Raw genomic sequence first — 20,334 nt, 5'->3', positions numbered from 1 at the left:
TAGAAGGTAGCTGGTCGTTATGCAGTGACACATGAATCAATTGTCTTCCTATCTGTGGGGCAGCTCCAGTTTGGTACATACTTCAAATATTTCTGAGTGGCGGCTTCGAACATGATTTCAAAGGGAATATAAGAGTTGTGACTCCAATCTCTTGAACCTCCTTGGTCTCACTAAGACATTTACGTATTCTCATGCTCATCAATAGATTGCACGCGAAGTTCACGGCAGCACGAACCGCTCTTCAATTCAAATCAATAATGACATAGACTCGTATCCCATACTTCGTTACTTTATCAGTAATTACACCCAGATTGGTTTTTCAATCAGTTTGTCATATCAAAAATATAAGGCACTGAGGACTGTTCTTTGGGGAAAAAGTAAATGTTTAATGGGCTTTTCTAAGAATAAATTCCTTCCGTAAAATTGATGTTTGTCTTCTCATCACTCAGTATCTTAGCATTTCGAAAACTGCATTTGATCTGCTAATGATATGCGATACTGACAGACAAACGTTGTATGAGGAAAATCACATACGATCATTTCATGCAAAGGAAATTGTTAACTACATGGCATGAGTGATAAGTGACTCTATAGAGGAATCTATGGATTACTCTGTTCTTTCAAGAATCGCACTGGTGTAGGTACAGTTCAGCATTGCAAAGGCCGTTAGTGAAGTACCAATCATACAGTATCTTTTTTTATCATGGAGGTGACGTATCAGGTAGCATATCAACGAGAACTCTTTAACCAGTGTCATTGAGATATGGACTTTATAACTCTTTTATTTTCATTCATGTGATATAGTTCTTCACTTATAACCGTGATGAAAGCTGTCGTTTGATGAAATTACATGGATAAGATACGTTAAGGACATCACCGTGAAGTTCCTTAATGAATCACACTCATTATAACAACGATCTGATGTTCTTAAGGAAAGAAAAGAAAGAATCGATAATCTTACATTTCAATACATTTCATTTTATGTCTTGCCTTTGAGCGTTCTTGAATAATTATGATGAATATCAGATGAAGAGGGCATTGTGATAAATCGCCCTGACTCAATTACGAATGAGCTTGAATATCATAGGGGTAGAACCATTGACTCTATCATTTCCTTTTTCTGTTGTTACATTACCCAGATTTGAAAGGAATATTCTATCCAATTCTCTTTGAGGATCACCTTCTCAATGTGGACGGTCTGAGCAGTCGTCTTGATAACCTCGTTGCCATAGCACTGGGTGTAAGTGGCGCCACAGTGGAAGCAGTCCTATATAACATTTCATTTCATGAAGCGTCTACAGGGTAAGTGACTGTTTTGAATCATGAGAGCAATCATGGTTACGAACGTTGCAATGACACGAGCTGTTTGATTTAAATTGATTTGATTTGATTTGATTCTATTAGATTCTATTTGATTTGGCATAATGTCACATCAACATAATCAGACGTAATATCGCATGCAATCATTGAATTCCAATGAGAGTGTGAGTTAGAATGTTAAACGTGAAATGCGGTCTCTTTACCAAAACTGCATTAGGGGTGTACTATTCTTTTCATCTTGTAAGACTCTTTTTCTTAAAAGGTATTTTACTACTCACTACCATTATTATTGAACACTCGCTTTTTCCCATGCAGACAAGAATACACATACATCGGGTTCTATGCTTACCGTGACAACATGCTAGCTCGCAGCGTAGATATTGCACGTGGTCTATCCATACTCGACGTTCAGGTCCAAAACGCCATTGTCCATCCATTCAAGATCTTCGTCGTCCATTTCCCGTCATCACCGGGAATAGGCCCTCCTGATGTGGTCAGCAGTACCACAAAATCTGGTGGCGGGTCTGGAACAAATGATCTCTTGGTAAGAGCTTTATGTTCACATTTAATTTTATCGCGAAGCAAATATAACTTTCATCTCACATAAGGAGTCAAAAGTACTACGTAAATGAAATTACTTAAATCAGCTTGTGAAGAAATAATTAAGTACATAAAAGCTTTGTTGTTATGTCCGTACTTTCATACTCTACAGTGGAAATGTTGTATAAAAAGATATGAACCGATTTGACGAGACTTTCTATTTTCGACTTGTTACATGAAATCTGACTTTTCTTTTTAAACGCGAGTAATGACGTCTGGCTTTAAAGCTTACTGATTTATTCCTTTTCAAACTTTCACTGTTCAAGCAGACTGGAGGAACAGGAATACCAGCATGGGGCATCTTTCTTGTTTGTCTTCTGATGTTCATCGTGATAGCAATTTTTGCTATTGTGATAATCTTCAGAACTAAAAGGTACGTTGGTCTGTGCACTGGGTTTTGTTTTTGATAAACACACATATTGAATTACTGAATTAAATTTCTGAAAGTGCACTGGTCTTACATTCGAGACACGGTGACCATCACGTTTATTTCATACTTTATTTCACATCTCTACATGTACTTAACAAAAAAGAACAAGAAAATACAAACAAACAATAATCAGCAAGATAAAGTTGGTCATGGCAAGAAAGTGTGTCAGCATATGGACATAAAAGACAAATCTCTATAACACGTGAAATATGAAGGAACCGCCACAGCAAAGCTTGTGATCGCGGGTTCCAGGAAAAAAAAATACCATTGTAAATTCGTTTTGCAATGGAGATAAGACACAAAGTACAAATAAAGAAACTACTTAGTATATGAAAGCTGAACTAGCAAGGTACAAAGGGCAGAATAAGTAAAAGAAAAGAGAGAAGAGAAAGAAAAGGGAAAAAGAGAAAAGAAAGAAAATAAGCACTGATTGATTTTAAAAAGATTGCATAAAAATACACAGGTATACCGGCATGTCATGTATCATCATTATCATATGTATCATGTAGGCTCCTACATGATATGTGTCAGCCATGAAGAAAAGAGTCTAATTTTCTTCGTGTCTGCATGTAATCGTTCTCGCCTATTACCTAAACAACTCCAGCATCCCGTTGCTGGGCTGAGAAAATCTTGTTCTATTTTTTTTTTAAATCACCTTTAAAAAAAAAGATAATTTTCAGATTAATCAGTAAAATGATGTCCCCTCCAAATTTTAGCTGTCTTACTCCCAAAATGAAGCCACCATGGCATGTCAAAGGAAGGGCAATCCCATTTAAGTGCTTTGGCTGCTATGTGGCGTTTTGGGCTTTGTTTTCGCTCTTCTGAACATATCATATCACATTTTTTAAAATACGATTTTCATCGTCCCAACAGCAAATTCATCCTTCTTGGATTTATGTTACTGCACATTGTGACCACCGAGCAAGGGGAGGGTGTGAGTGCGTTTGCATTTTCAGAATAGAAATTCAAAGATCTTGTCGAGAGGGGGCGATCTTCCACTAAGATCATATCTTTACGAAGACTGCAAGTACATTCATGGCATTTATCACGAATAATGGCCTACTCAACCATTGCCCGAGATTCTGTTATCAATATTTTGTCACTTTATAACAATGTTACAAGGAAGTTAAAAAATCCATGTAAAACTAATGTCGAAATAGGTTACAAGGTCTGCAAAAACTCATTTTATTTCGTAGCTATGGCAAAAACATTTCTCCAAAATGACAAACTGCTTCCTTTGTTGCGTTTGCTATAGGGCGAGGAGAAGATTGGACGAACCGGCAGAATCGCCTTACGCCATGAGCTTTGCCGGGACTGTCAGCAGCGCGAATGGGACTGCTGCGTTGCCAAGTCCTCACCAGAACAACAGATTCATCAACCCGGGCTTTGAGGGCCAAGCCGATTCGAATGCGCCACAAAGCTGTGGGATGGAGAACGGCATACATGTGCAGACCAGCGTTTCTACAGTAGAGAATGTGTATAGCACCATGTATTAACAGAACAAGTAGTCAAATTCCATCCTAATATAGTTTATGCTGCTTTGCACGAAAAACCGAAGAAGTAGATCATTTTCTTTTAAATATATTTGTTAGACAGCTCTCTATTCAGTTTGAACACAAGCAAATTTTTATTTTTCTCCTGAGAAAGAAAGAATCTTCAAACCTGCTTTATTATACATTAAGAGTGATTCTTTTTTTATAATTATTATTATTTACGTGTCCTCCTCAGCGGATGTATTTTTTTGTGTTCAATTTGCAAAAATGAGAATTAGCAAGATTTTGTGTGCGAAACTTAATTTTATCTATAGGTCACTCTCTCTGAACTTTTACAATTCATAACTTTTATAAGTGTCCGATTTTTTCTCAAATTTCCATGGTTTCACTTTTCTGATTTTTTTTTCTGTTTTCTTACAAAGCAACATAAAAACAGTGGTTTCCCGGTTATGTAAACTAAACTTCCACTGAATAGTCTAAGTTTCATTTAATTGGTAAAATATTTGAGAATTATGGATGCAAAAATTGTGTTATGGGTCACAATCACATACGTAATTGTTTGTTTTACATATCTATTCTTTTTTATATTTGAAGTATTTTTACATAATTGTTTATGTAATATGTAAATGAGATAGCTCCCTTATTGTTCTGCACGTAAAAACTTTGACTATAAATAATTTCCTTTGTCGAGTTTTACTCTTTATGTATCATATGAAAGTCAATTGGAACGTACAAGACAGCGTTCTTTTTTTTATTGTTTCTTTTGATTTTGATTTTGCTTTTTTTTAGCTGCACGTACTAGCTCTATGCCTTCATTTTCTTGTCAAACACAAGAGTAATTATTGCGGCTATTTTTGTCTATTGGTCAGCCTCAATCGGAAATTATTTTACTGAATGTAGATAAACTAAAGCAAGAACCATTTTAATCATTTAACATTTCGCTTTATACATGAATGAAACCATACTGCGTATACAGTACTTGAAAATAGGGAATGATTTAGAAAATGAGCTTTTGGTGTTTAGATTAGATTTCAAGTATAAGGGAAATACGGATTATAATTATGTAAACATTCTAAACCAATGCATACATGTATTAAAAGGTTAACGTGGGGAAAGATATGAGATATTCCAAATATTCGATATGCGACGCAGTCGTCTTTATTCTGTCGAAAAATTAGGCCGCCTAATGTGGCCGTTTACGAAATCTCTGAAACAGCGCATTCCTGCTTAGAAATATGGTTTATTATGTGTATTATGCATGTTTGAATGCAAAATCAGATATATCTATAATCATCAATTTGAGATATTTGAAATCAAAGCTGATGAAAAGCAAAATGATTAAAACATATGTGACAATTGTAATGATACCTGCCAAAAAAATTCTTGTAATGTAATGAGTATACAAATTTCATTGAGAAGATTTTATTTTTCTCTATTTGATGATGACCCTACTTTTAAAAATTGTAGAAATGGCGTTTATCTGTTTTAGCGGTCAATCTCTTCATAATTTTATATCGATATGGTAATATGCATGTACACACACTTGTCTTATACTATGTGCTGTTTGTGAGATATTCCATTGTATACGCCCTGTATAGATATAGAAAATGTTTTGCAAAGTCGCACCGATGATGAACAACCCTGCACACGACATTGTGCTTGTGTGGAGTAATTTCTGCTTTATTGCAGCATTGTATTGCATTTGTCTAGCGAATATACTACTTGTAATCAACAAACGTTGCATCGGCGTCAAAAAAGTCCTGTAAATCATATTCCTTCCAACCATTGTGGGGATGCGTGTGGGTCAAAATGAAGGAGAGTCGAGAGAGTGGGTATAGAGGAGAAAGAAAGAGAAAACAGGAGATATACCATTTGTGTTATCATTGGAAAACAAGAAAATTTAACAAAATATACAACATGAATGAACACATCTTTATACATGGCACTTGATAAAGAACCCGAGCAAGCGATACTCAAGATGTTACATACGGACAGTTGTACGGATAAGGAAAAACGCGGCTGTGTGTGTATGTGTGTGTGTGTGCGTGTGTGCTTGTGTGTGTTCGTACATGTATAATTATGTATATGTATATATATATATATATATATATATATATATATATATATATATATATAAAGAGAGAGAGAGAGAGAGGGGGGGGGCGAGAGAGAGTTTTGCATATTGACAAATATCTGCAATCAGCAGCAATCCAACAGCAATGGGAACCTAGCTGTGTAATGTGCAGGCAGAAGAAGTTATCGTTTCGGGCTCCAAATTCTAATACACAGTCTTTACCAAGAGAGTCCTTTCTTGCAGTGTAACGTTTAGAGACTAAAGATGAGCAGCTTGTAATATGTCTTCAGCCGAATTTACTTGTAAATATTGCACTTCACATTTTAACACAAAGAGATATATAGGAATATTCCCCATTATGTCATACGAAAGAACAACTTCTTTCGAAAGACGCTGATTGGCTAAGTCGGTAGCCCGTCTGTCTCTAGATTCAAAGGACCGGGGTTCGATTCTCGACTCTATAACTGAGCAATACTGTGTACAATCATACCGTCCCCTCTAATAAGAGGCAAAACACACTGTCCCTCGGATAGGACATAAAATGGGGGCCCCCGAGTATGAGAGAGTCACTACCCATGCACGTAAAAGATCCCGCTTAGTTCATTCATCGCAAAGAGCATGGTGCCATCCCCGGTGAAGTGGTGCCACCTCGCATCCAACTGAACCCCATGGAAGACCAGATAGGCCTATCTTGCCGCTGAAGATAGGCTATCCAGCCACCTTCTCAGGTGGAAAAATGAAACGAACAACTGACTATACATTGTAAACTATCATTCATCGCAACACAGTGGCCAGACTGGTAGCATAGGCCCATGTATCATCTACATATTGCAGCTCGAAGTCCACAAAAATGCAAGAACACAGTATTTTGACCAGTTTTCAGATATTCCATACAAACGGACTGTCATGACTGACAATGATTCACCATTTTAAATGATGGAGTTGTGCCCTTGTTGTTGTCTTTATGATATGTAATATTTCCGCTCCGGTTGAGCTGAAGAAATGAAACGTGGGAACAGTTTTCAACTCGAGCGTACATATTCACTTCTTTGTACCCGTTTCCACCCCAATGAGTTTCTATATAGTTTGTCTGCGTATGCATCGAAACGGGCAAAGTGTGATTTTTCTATGATCTTCGTCGGAACAACCTGAGCTCTGTAGGTGCGATGGACAGATTAAACAACGTGCAATGATTTGACAGTGGAAACCAGCGATTAACGACTAAAAATCTGAGTCTGGTTTGAGTTCATCACGACAAAGCAGGTGGAATGATATTGAATCTGAAACAGTAAGATCAATACGCCATGGATAGATATATTCTACTTTGTACCCTGATGACAGTCATTGTCATGCTTTCACAGACTAAGGTAAGTCAATAACGTACTCATTACAGGCCTGTATAGGTCATTGATAGTGCTAAGAAATACCATTAGAAATGAGACAGGCAACATGTCATGCCAAAGGCATGTAACGAAACATGAAGTTGACATTGTAATGACCATTGCGTATCCTGCATTGTAGCCTAATCATATAGCGTCTGTGTACAGAAATTCAGGAAGCAAAGAATAAGAGACGTCCTAAAATCTATTTGTGGGTTGTATCTCCTTCGAATGAATAGACTGCGCTGTGCCTTGAAGTTGAAGACTATGTAGGCCTATATTATACAAAAATCTGATAAACTTTCCCTTGAAAGTTTCTGCTTAAAACTATGGGCAGAGGTGACTCCAGAGTAGTGCAATTCACTGAGGGGCGCAGGCCCGCATAGTGAATAGTATTTTTGGAGGCACCGAGGTTTGTAATTTTAACCAGATAGTCGAAATTAGGGCGAATATATTTGTTTTATATGTGGATCAAAAACTGAAACAAAAGGATGTGAAAATGTGAGGCGAGAAGTCGTGTGGTGGACGTGATATTGTGGAGGCATCCTACACTGACCATACGTAGTAGCCATAGATGTCAGAATTGCTAGGGGGGGGGGGGGGGGTGGTCATCAATTTAGTCAGCGCTGAAAAGTTCTCAGTCTCTAACAATTTCAGTAAAATCCTTGGTTTTGATTGGTTGAGACGCTCTTGTCACTGACTGTTATCATGGTAATTGTCAGGGACTGACAACTTGTCAGGTCTGCCAACTTTCTTGAAACGGTGCCCTGACCCCAATTTCATTAAAGATGTTAGGAAGTCAACTCTTGCTTGAATGGCAACTTCCCACAACAACAACCAATCAAGAATTTGGATTCTTGTTGTTACCATGACAATTGCCATTCCGGCAAGAGTTTCTATCGTATCAACCTTTTATGAAATGGGGCCCCAGATGTCAATTGTTTTGAAAGAAACTGGTTACATTTCACAGAGTGACGGTACAAAGCAGAGCGCGACGTTATAGCAGAATTGTTTAGTGATGTCAAAAGTGCTTTGTGACATCATTCACGAATGGTATTGGAAAGTGTCGTCATAAAAAGTAGCGTCATTCCAAAAATACATGTAGTAGGCCATAGAGAGTCAAGCATGACAACATTCTGACATAACTGCAAATACCGTGATAACGTATAGCTCTTTTAACTTTCAATCACACAAGGATTTTGCAAAATAATAATTTATAGTCTATAATTGTTTCATCATAAAGTCCTGGGGCGATATCTTGGATTCGCTTTAGACTACACCTAATGATTATTACAGGCAAACGAGATGTCATGTGATTAATCAATATTCAACCCAAATGTGACTACAAGCATTCATGGAATAGTGATTGGCAAACCAAATTTTGTAACTGCCCTTTTAGTAGTGTACAATTGACCCTTAGCCATGGGTTATTTTTTCTACCTACGCGTAGATTGTGTTCTTTCTTCCCTCCACCTTTCCTTCCCTCATTTTCTTTCATTTTTGTTTAATGTGTTACGCTATCGAGGTCGACGCCGTGACTGTAGTCGCCTTCAGGTTCAAGCGATATCAAAACCCGGGGCACCATGACAGCAACAACGAGTGCTGTGATCCACAGCCATGGCTCTTCTGGGACCCTTGCAACGATTGCGACAACCGTTTCATCGTCTGCTTCGACACCGTCTCGAAGTAAGCCTCCTGCTGTTTTTGCACAGCTTCTTGCTAACTCTGTTCTATACCATCGTAATGATATTACCGGATTTTGGACAGCTAATTGTGTTAGTTGCAAGTGGTGATGAAAAAGATAATGACGGAATGCCCAAGTAGCTTTCGCCATTATGACAATGATGTGTTCTGTTCAGCCATAAAAAAAATGAACAAAAATAAAAATGAGTACCAAAGGACGCGAAAATATTTGTATTTTGTTTTCCGTATGTTTAATGTTAATTGTTGGTGTATGTGAATGTCTGTGTCTTGTCTGTTTTTATTTCATATTGTTGGTTAGATTTTAGGTTGAGGGCAGGGAGATTGGGCACATATAAAGCCGCATTTGATGTGTGTTTTTTTTTTATTGCTAATCAACCAGCTTGTCTGCATTCTGATGCATGTCTCCGATACTGTTTAGTTTGTGTTTTTGTGTGTAGATGTGTTTTTTTTTTTGTTTCGTAATGTGCAGATGAATAAGATGAAATCGTGGTGATGTTCACGTAATAATTTTGAATGACGAGATTGTTAATGTGCCTTGGTATCTAAAATTCAAACATATGATTGCAACCGCTAATTGTAAGAGCCACGGGAGATGAATTAATTGTCACCTCTGCCAGAAAAGAAAACTAGTTGGTCATACACAAACATGTTCCAGGGAACATGAATCCTATAGCCGCAGAATGAAGCCAGTTCCTACAATTAAAACATTATTTTTTCTTCTATATTGGTAGTCAATTTTCCTCAGGAAGATTCTAATATCTCTTTTAACAATGTTTAAAGGTAGCAGGATTCATCTGAAACATTTTAACATTTTAGACAAGTCATCGTATTTTTCTCTTTTATTCTGTGTTGTAGTGATCTCAACCTCCATCCATGCACCTATGGAAGCTTCTCCACCACTCGTTTAATTGCTGATGACGATGACTTCTTCTTTCCATCACCACTCGCTCCACTGGACGAGGAGGATAACGACATCCCAAACCCGTATTATTTCACGACATCTAACTGGCAGGTATGCTTGACAACTCGTCTTCACACTCAGAAAAACATAGCTATACTAAATGAAAGAAAGATAATTATTCAGAGGGATCAGGTTTGAGTGTCTTCAGTTTGTCTCCCTCTACAAATGAAACTTTGTTAAGATCGCAACTGCTGATCTGTAAATTAACAAAAATGTCGGAAAAAAGGAACCAGTGGGACTCGAACCTGTCATCTACTGCTTTCCGGGCAGCGACACTGCCACCAGGCTGTCCCTGGTTGCCGGCAGTTACACGAATAACATGGAACAAATACCCAAGCTCCGAAATTCCGACATTAATTGTTATGTGGAGTAGCCCAAGGCGGACAAGGCATAGGATAAATGAATGAAAGATAATTATTCAGAGGAGTGAAGGCTCAGGTTTGAGTTTCTTCAGTTTGTCTCCCTCTACAAATGAAAATTTGTTAAGATCGCAACTGCTGAAGCTCGTTTTACTTTAAATATAATTATACGGACAAATTAAGATGAATTTAGGCTCATGAGCTCAGCAGCAGTTAAAATAAGCCCACGAGTTGTACAATTTACCAGCACGACACGAGGCAAATACAGCCCATGAGGTCGACATTAGTAAAAAAAAGCCCACGAATTTGATAGATATTACATCAAGAGTATTAATATGCGAAGTGTCGAACTTATGGGCCTTATTTGCCTGGTGTAAAGCTCATGGACTATATTTGCCTTGTATCGAGCTGGTTGACCCTTTTTTTCCTGGTGTCGAACTCGTGGGCTGTATGACTCGTGGGTGTCGAGCTCGTAGGTGTCGAGTTCGTGGGCTGTATGACTCGTGGGTGTCAATGTCGTGAGGTGTATGACTCATGGGTATCGCTTTATTAAGATATGTATAGAACATTTCGTTTCGTAGAATATTTAGTATTAGACATTTTGACAAAAGGCAGACACTACTAAACATGAGAAGAAAAGAAAAAAAAACGAAAAAGGAAAACAAAAACACAGAATGCAAAAGGGTAGATTTAAAGATAAAGAAATGGAGAAAAGATAGTTGGTATAATGAAAATAACTTGGTGAGAAATCAGGAAAACACGCAAGAATGCCAAAGTGGGCTTAAAAGTTTTTTATGCATAGAAAGATAAAAAGAATATAATATGTAAGTGAGAAAGTAAACAAAGAAGAATTGAACTACAAAAAGACAAGCCGTTGGATTATTCCTACTCAAGACGATCTATGTCGTAAATGACCATCGAAATCAGCTGAAACGGGCTTCATCAATCTTCGTGACATATCTTTAAATCATAGGATGGGTTTCGGGTCAAGATTCAGGTGTGGGATTATGACCCAACCAATGCCGACGACCTCGTCGATGAACTTGGTTTTAACTTTGAGGGAAGCCAGTATCAGCCAGCTGCGAACGAAGGGGCAGCGACAACATGGAACGAGGAGGTCCTACACGATGGGCAGCAGTCAACGTATGTTCGACTTACATCAGTTATAACAGAGTCATTTGCAATACAGTGGACTCCCGTTATAACGAAGTCCTCGGGACAGGCAGTTTTCTTTCGTTGTGTCGAAATTTCGTTATAACCGAATAAATAAACAACAACAAACATAGAGCTGACAATGTTGCGGTCGGAATTTTTATTTCGTTGTAACCGGAATTTCTTACAACCGTGTTCGTTCTAACGGGAGTGCACTGTATTGAAGTAATTCAAAAGGAAACAGAAGCAATATTTGATCAATACTCTCATATGGATAGCAAACTGGCCGCAAGAGGAATACTGTTCTGAATTATGTATACCCTACAGTATGTAAGATTCAAGCTTTATGTCATTGTTCGAACAACATACCATCACGTTCCTGAATGTATCTAATGTCTCTTACATGCTTCCATTTGTAGCCATGAGAGATAATATTGGTAACGAGACACAATACCGGAAGCTATTCGATGAAGAAATATTAGTTCTAATAAGCCAGACATAAACTGGAATGTGCATCGTCATAAGGGTAAGTGTACCTAATTCATAGCTTTATGCCAGTAGACCGCCCACATATACCTACACCCTGGCTTTATAGCTTGTTGATGAGGTCATTATTTGAACTAGAACCTAATTTTAGAATCCATATCTCCTCACAATGATTGCAATTTTTAACTAGCTATACTAAGCAGTAGAAGTAAACACGGATTCCAAGTGCTTTTGTTGTCATTTGTCACGGTCCATGCAGAATCACAGTGGAGGTGAAGATCTATTGTGAGGACCATTATTACGGTCCTGAAAACGGGTGCGCCACCTACTGTTTACCTCGTGACGATGACCTTGGACACTATGACTGCGACAGCGTCACGGGTTCAAAGGTTTGCCATCCGGGGTACGTCGGTGAGAACTGTGAGCAGGTAAATACTAGGAACCACAATCCGACATTTCGGTGGAAAACATTTCGATTGCGCGCACGTTCGTTCAGTCATGTCAGTCATTACCGCTAGTTAAGTCAATGATATTTGGGACCGAGTGCACATGTTTCTTATTTGTTTTTTTTTTGTCGTCATAGAAGCTTTCTCTCTCTCTCTCTCTCTCTCTCTCTCTCTCATTTATATATATATATATATATATATATATATATATATATATATATATATGTATATGTATATATATATATATATATAACATATATTATATATATATATATATATATAGTGTGAGTCGTGTGTCTTCAGCTAATGATGAACCCCTGGGTCGTCGCATCTTTTTGGAGTGTGTATGTAAACGAGAGTAAAGAGGCGGTAGACGTTGCTTAATCCTCACAAGTGAGTTTACTCAAGCTTTCGGGCTTCCTGCCCTTTGTCAAGACTGGGGACAAGATACAAAACATGGATATTATATACACAAATAGAAAATAATAATGATGATCAAAACAATAGCGGAACTGATAACTAAAGTGAAGCCGTCTCTGCCTCCTTCACTTTAGTTATCAGTTCCGCTATTGTTTTGATCATCATTATTATTTTCTATTTGTGTATATGATATCCATGTTTTGTATCTTGTCCCCAGTCTTGACAAAGGGCAGGAAGCCCGAAAGCTTGAGTAAACTCACTTGTGAGGATTAAGCAACGTCTACCGCCTCTTTACTCTCGTTTATATATATATATATATAATATATATATTTATATACATATAATATATAAATATACAGTATATATACAGTATACATGTGTGTGTGTGTTTGTGTTTGTGGGTGTGTGTGTGTTTGTCAATGTGTTAAACGTGTTTCCCTCTCCAAGAGAGCTGTACGCCCACAGTAATGATATATTATCATTTTCTCTACCCAGAACTTTGACGAGTGCATGTCGAGTCCCTGTCGAAATGACGGCGAGTGCTCCGATCTGGTAGACGCGTTTAGCTGCTCATGTCTCCCTGGAAGTTCGGGTAAAAATATACTTATTACGTTACGACGTCATCATAAACCCGTTTTGTATCTGTTATTCAGAATGCGCCCGGTTTTAATATGGTTTTTACTGATCCTCACTTGGGGCTTGAGGTCAAAATTTATGTTCCACATTCAGTGTTTATTAAAGTCACACCGAAATATTCTTGTTCTATATAGTATTTCTTTTTTTATTTGCTTTGATACTGGACTATCTTATACATATATATATATATATATATATATATATATATATACATACATACATACATATACACATATATTTCTCGGTGTATCCGCACCGAGTTGAAACGATGTTCAAGACAGTTAACAATGCATGACGTCTGCACATAAATTTAATAGCCTTCATTTTTCTTTTCTGAAAATGACGTCGCAAGAAAAGAAAAATGTTTAACGCATTGTCACTCATAGAAACATAATTCGCTGAATATATCGTAAATAAATAGTGAAAATATCCTTCTACCCACTACACTCTCTTTAAATAATATGACGTTAGGACCACAATGTGAGATCGACCTGGACGAATGTGAAAGCGCCCCCTGCGTCAATGGGACTTGCATGACCATCCCCACTGTCTTGGACTACTACACGTGTCAGTGTGAACGCGGTTTCGAGGGAGTCAACTGCGAAACAGAGATAGATGAATGCGCCTCCAACCCGTGTCAGTACGAAGCTTTGTGTACAAACCTTATCGGTGGTTTTCATTGTGATTGCCCCCAGGGAACCCAAGGTAACTATATTCCCCCATTTTTAACTTTTACCCCTATACGTAAATAGTACAGAAACTACTTCTTTCAAAAGTTTAAAGGTACTAGCCCACATTTTGCAAACCCACGAAAATCAAAACTGCATAAAACAGGTCCAATATGACTTCAAGTACAAGTTATAACAGTAACATACCTCACCTGTTGCTCTTTGTCTATACCATTCGATAAAAGAGAGAAGATCATCGTTTTAAAATCAATTTTCAAACCGGGTCAACCCGACCCAAAATCGAATTACGAGCGCGGGCTAGCTACGTACTAACTGCGACCAGCCCCAACGTGCAGCGTTGGGGCTGTGCCGTTTTCGCATTCAGATCGAGGAGTTGTACAAAACGGGTGCCGTTTCGGCGCTATATTTCCTTAATTTTTCAACAAAAACTACTAGGAATACTTACATGGGTCGATTAAACCTAAATGATTAATTTCGGCGACTGTTTGATGCATTTCATTGTTTATGATGCAGAAAATGTTGTCTTATAACGCGAATATCTTCAGCTCACCGATGCTCACTGAAACTCACAATCACTTGCACAGGCGCACAGCATGCATGCAGTGCAGTGCATTGAGAGCATGTGTAATGCGTACGAATGGATATAGCAGCAAGTCTCTCCACTGTTGCACTAGGGCAGGCCGCTTATTACTCCTAAAAAAATGTAGAAAATTTTTCAGTTTCTAGATAAATGGGTGAGAAAAACCAAGTCGAAAAGGTAATGTATTAATTGTCACTGTGTTTATGATAGAAATTTAGCCGTGCTTTATTTGTGAAGTCGCGGCGCGGTCTCCGGGGCTAGCTACTAGTACGTACATGTAACTTACACATGTATCGCATGCAAGTAGTACGTACGTGGACCGGAGCTAGCGAGCGTTATACGCATGCATACGGTGCATTTTCATTTATTTTTATGAAAGTAATGGACTAATTGGAACGAAATTTTGCACAGGTGTTACTGCAATCATACCCAAACTCCATGCTAACTATGAGACCAATTGCTGCAGGTTTACAAATGTGGGCTAGTACCTTTAAGTTAAGATAGTGAATTTTTGCCAAACCGATGAGATATCATAGGTAAGCTCGCTTTTATAGTACCGGACAGGGGACAGGAGACATATTAGCTCTCAAGATTATTTGCCATTTGGCGACAGTGTCATCAGTGCATAGTGGTAGGCCTTTATATAATGAATCTACCTCAAGAACATGCATGACAGGAGTTGGATTTATTTTGTTACATATTTCTGTTTGTCTGATGTATAAATGTTTTTGTCGTGATTATTACTACTGCTGTACTATTATAATTTCCAGTACATTTGATAATATTCTTGCTCATTTGTACATTAGTTTCGCATTCTTAGTATTGCTGAATGACATATTTGATGGTCCATGAGCCTAGTTATTTCCTAATGGTGAAATAGGCTGTATCTCTACTGATTTTTTAATCGTTTTCTAATGGTTCAGTCTGTCACTTTCCATATTGAGGACATTAGCCTAAAAGTTTTCTAATGGTTCATTTGAATAATAATGGTAAAAAACTCGAGTGGAATTTTAACGAGGGTGTGTTTTGTTCCTTCTTTGGAGGTTCGCGCTGTGAGAACGACATCGATGAATGCGACACGTTCCCTTGCCAAAATGGCGGTTACTGTACGACCTCCGCCGCAGTGCTGAATGATTATAACTGTTCATGTCGAGCTGGCTACGAGGGAAAGAACTGCGAACTTGATGTCAACGAATGTGGGTCTGATCCGTGCGAGAACGGTGGGAACTGCCTGGACCGGGTCAACGATTATGAGTGTCAGTGTCCTCAGGGAACAGATGGTGAGTTTGCACTGGTCGGATTCAAGGAATCCTACTTATATAGGAGGGTGAAAGTATTAACAGAGTTTATTTATTATCACCGGTACCATCTCAAGCGGTATGCATTATCCAGCTCATATATTCAATCAAATTATATGACTTCACCAACCTAATCTGGCTGGATGCGCGGGTTAAATGCAAACAATTATTTGCTATTTTTCCACAAAGCACACAGCGTTAGCATCAAGTTTGGTAGGCCTTTCATTGTAGAAGGAAACGTTTGTAACCATGGCATCCAGGGATAAGATATTCCCTCTTTTGTTTTCTGAAAAGGATTCTAGTGAGAGCGTCACTCTTTGGATGAAAGGATCAAATGTGAGGATTACCATCGATATGTTTGTGTCATATAGACAAGGAACGATGGAGCAAGAGCTTTCAACGAATGTCTTTTTTTTTCTGTTCGTTCTGATGGTAAATGAAAGAAGACGTATACTAACACCACGTTTATCTTGCTTCACATTACATTTCATCTAGTTGACTATTATATTCATTGGTCTTGTTCAAGTGTACAAATGCCTCTTATCATCAGTGTATACTTATGCCTTTGCATACACTAAGGGACACGGTGTGAAATCGATGTGGACGAGTGTCTAAGTTTTCCCTGTCAACATTCCGGGACGTGTTCCACTTCTCCTGACCGACTCGATCACTATATATGTAACTGCACGGGCGGATTCAGTGGTACCAACTGCGAGCTGGACGTAGACGAGTGCGCCTCCCAACCGTGCTCTGCCGCGTCGACGTGCGAGGACCTCGTCGATTCGTTCCGCTGTGTGTGCCCGGAAGGACGCGCAGGTATACAAGTCGTTTTTGATTCGACCATTGATGACAGTCTTTCACTCACCTCAAAAAGCATGGTTACTACGAATTTTCCTCGACTGCCCTGTAAACGCGTTTTTAAATCGGCGATATACCTCATGTTTATTTCGGTATTGTTCAAAGACATCTTGGATTAAGTAGGTACGTTGGAAGATGAAAATGACAAGGGGCCGAGTCGTTAAATTTAAATGAGCAGATATGTCGAAAAGTTCCGAGGAAAGTGATACTATACAACTTTTATTGCACGCAATAACACGGCTTTCCATCCAAGCGACAGCTAACATTAAATATATGTATGTATATATATATATTTTTTTTTTTTTGGGGGGGGTTGCACTTGAAACTTGAAATTACGTAATTCATTGAGTCATTTATATATAATCGACTATGAATGTACATGTACAATGATAACGCAGAAACCAATAAATCAAATTAAATCTAATCTAATCAATTTTAGCTCTAAAACTTTCTCTTACATCAATTTAGACAATTATAATTATTTTACCTAATCTTTGATATGGGGCAGGAGTCACATGCGAGGAGGATATAGACGAGTGTGCCAGCAGTCCCTGTCAAAATGGGCTCTGTGTAAATCTTGACAGTCTGAGTAAAGGTTTCCACTGCAACTGTTATCCCGGTTTTTCTGGCACCACTTGTGAAATCGAAGTCGACGAGTGTGATTCAAGCCCGTGTCAATATGGCAGCACATGTACTGACGTCGTCAACGGATTCGAGTGCGAATGTCGGCCAGGATTGTCTGGTAAGCCGTTGGTTCAACTTTACGAGAGAAGCAGTTAATGTTTGTACATTAACACATGGCAAGCTCTAGTTATACCAGCGAAGTTATACATGTTTCTCGGGGAATGGCTACTAGAATTAGAAAGCAAAGTTTACGTGATCACCGTCATGTAGTTCGTTCAGCCTGTGAACGTAAATAATTGATAGAAGATCTTTACGCTCCCGCTAAAGTAATACTATCTTTAAGATCCTATTGGTAAAGAAAGTAATTGTTTGCACAATACTTTATTACCTCTATAACAAGAAGTTTTCTTTAAAAAAAAGTAAATCATTGATGAATTGTTTCGTAGTCAACGGAAAGGAAGCTGTAAATTAAAAAAAAGGTGTTAAACAATCTTAAGAGAATGTCGTGTATTGGTAACCTCTGTAATCTGCGGAAATTCATTTTCGTTTGTTTAGATTAGAGTGAAAGCAAATAGGAACATTGGTTATTTAAGATAAAAACGTAAATGCATTTTTGAAAGGCAGGCATAAAGTGGCTTCTCGTAGGCCGCCCCTGGATATAAAGAGTAATAATAATGATTTTACGATCTGCAGTGGTTTCGGCAGCTTCTTTTAATGACAATAATGATATTGAATCCACTAGCATGAGATGGTACCCCCAAGGAGACCTTGATGGATCATTGGATATTTCCTTCAATAAAGACTAGTTAGTTCCTCTCAAATCGATTCCTTCTATGTGTGTATGTTTTCAGGTAACCAATGCGAAGTAGACATAGACGAGTGCGATTCGTCACCTTGCGAGAACAGCGGCACATGTGTGACATCTCCTACCGAGTTAAACCTCTATCGATGCAGTTGCCCCGACGGTTACATTGGAACAAACTGCCAGGCACATACTTGCGACAACCACCAGTGTATGAATAATGCCACCTGCGAGGCCTTCGACTCAGACACAATCTGCTTGTGTCAGCCGGGATACGAGGGAGACCTCTGCGAGGACAACATCGATGATTGTGTCAGTAGCCCGTGTCATCATGGAGCGACGTGCATTGATGGGATAGATTCGTTCACCTGTGTCTGTCCTCCCGGCTTCGGTAGTGGAAACTGCGCCGTTGACGTGAACACCTGCAGATCACAGCCTTGCTTAAATGGCGCCACATGCAACGACCTCCCGGATGCATTCACATGCAGTTGTGCCAAAGGGTTTACAAACGTAACCTGTGACGTGGACATTGACGATTGTGTCAACCACCAGTGCCAGAATGGTGGCCAGTGTGTCGACAGAGTGGGTGGTTACACCTGCGAATGCTTCTCAGGATACAGCGGGGCGAATTGCTCGATAAATATCGACGAGTGCCTAAGCAGTCCCTGTAAGAACGGCGGTTCCTGCACAGATGGTATGAACAGTTACGAGTGCAACTGTCGTCCCGGTTTCGAAGATGTCCGATGCGAGACCCTTACCGACAACTGCGAGAACAATCCCTGTCAGAACAATGCCACGTGCATCAATGGTATCAACACATACTCTTGTGGATGCTTGGAGGGATACATGGGTTTCGACTGTGAGATGGCTATCGACGAATGCGCTAGCTCTCCATGCAGAAATGGCGGTACCTGCAATGATATGGTAGCAAGCTACACCTGTCAATGTAGCATTGGTTTAACCGGTACCCACTGCGAAATATACGAAGATAATTGCATCAACAATGATTGTCACTATACTGCAATGTGTGTGGATGGAATGGATGATTACACCTGTCTTTGCGCACCGGGATTCACTGGCCGCTACTGCTCAGTTAATTTGGACGAGTGCGCCAGTAGTCCGTGTGAAAATGGAGCATCTTGTAGAGATAAGAACAATGGATATTTGTGTAGCTGTGTGAATGGGTATACAGGAGTACATTGTGAAAATGAAATCGATGAGTGTCTGAGTGATCCATGCAACGCTGGTACAGGCATCTGTGAAGACGAGGTCGACGGGTATCACTGTAATTGCATTGCGGGATATGAAGGTGTCCATTGCGAGATCGACGTGAACGAATGCATGAGCAATCCTTGTAAGAACAGAGGGATATGCATTCAAAGTACTAGTATACCGAATTTTTATGTATGTTCTTGTGATCCAGGCTACGCTGGCACAAACTGCCTCCAGAGCTCAAACGACTGCGACGAAGACTCATGCCTGAATAACGGCACCTGCATCGACGGGTTCCAGACATTCTCGTGCCAATGCAAGGTGGGTTTCACTGGGTCGCTTTGCGAAAGCGACGTCGACGAGTGCACGGTGTACGACCAGGTTTGCCCTCCCGGTGCAGCTTGCACTAATGTCTTCGGCGGCTACCGATGCAGCGAAGTGCCGACGCAGGAAACCCCACCAGCTGGAGTGTGTCAGACACAGGGTTGCTTTAATGGCGGGACGTGCGAACTAGAGGGAGAAGCATATGTGTAAGTTATGTCATCCTCATTCCGGGGGGGCATTTCATGAAGCAGTTTGGTCAGATATTTTTTGGACAAACTGTTACAAGCTACTGAAATCCTTGCATCTGATTGGCTGAGAGCAAATTTGTCCGACAACTCTGTCGGACGAAATGCTTCATGAAATGCCCCCCGGGTCTCATTCGTAGTGTTCAAATTTGTTTTCTCCAAATAAAATCATCATCAATGATCCTCTTGATTCAGTTCGGGACCTGTCAACGACATTCCTACATTAACAAAACAGGACTCCA

At 39.3% G+C, this 20,334-nt stretch overlaps 1 protein-coding gene across 1 annotated transcript in view; it reads left to right on the top strand.

Annotated features, from left to right (window-relative positions):
• LOC139725779 (uncharacterized) overlaps positions 1-20,334 on the top strand; it is a 60,661-nt gene that overhangs the window by 39,626 nt on the left and 701 nt on the right. The window contains exons 27-40 of the mRNA XM_071636861.1: positions 1,140-1,302; positions 1,636-1,864; positions 2,190-2,293; positions 3,606-3,816; positions 8,822-8,982; positions 9,856-10,012; positions 11,294-11,463; positions 12,218-12,386; positions 13,320-13,416; positions 13,932-14,165; positions 15,773-16,009; positions 16,607-16,843; positions 17,394-17,627; positions 18,361-20,053. Coding sequence (XP_071492962.1) covers positions 1,140-1,302; positions 1,636-1,864; positions 2,190-2,293; positions 3,606-3,816; positions 8,822-8,982; positions 9,856-10,012; positions 11,294-11,463; positions 12,218-12,386; positions 13,320-13,416; positions 13,932-14,165; positions 15,773-16,009; positions 16,607-16,843; positions 17,394-17,627; positions 18,361-20,053 — 4,096 coding nt within the window. The remainder of the gene's footprint in view (positions 1-1,139; positions 1,303-1,635; positions 1,865-2,189; positions 2,294-3,605; positions 3,817-8,821; positions 8,983-9,855; positions 10,013-11,293; positions 11,464-12,217; positions 12,387-13,319; positions 13,417-13,931; positions 14,166-15,772; positions 16,010-16,606; positions 16,844-17,393; positions 17,628-18,360; positions 20,054-20,334) is intronic.

The sequence above is a fragment of the Diadema antillarum genome, unplaced genomic scaffold (assembly GCF_040938485.1).
Source record: "Diadema antillarum isolate AM-2024a unplaced genomic scaffold, OU_Dant_1.0 seq00000059_RagTag, whole genome shotgun sequence".
Lineage (NCBI taxonomy): Eukaryota > Metazoa > Echinodermata > Echinoidea > Diadematoida > Diadematidae > Diadema > Diadema antillarum.
The sequence above is the reverse complement of the archived record's forward strand: the minus strand, read 5'-3'. Positions and strand labels throughout refer to the sequence as shown.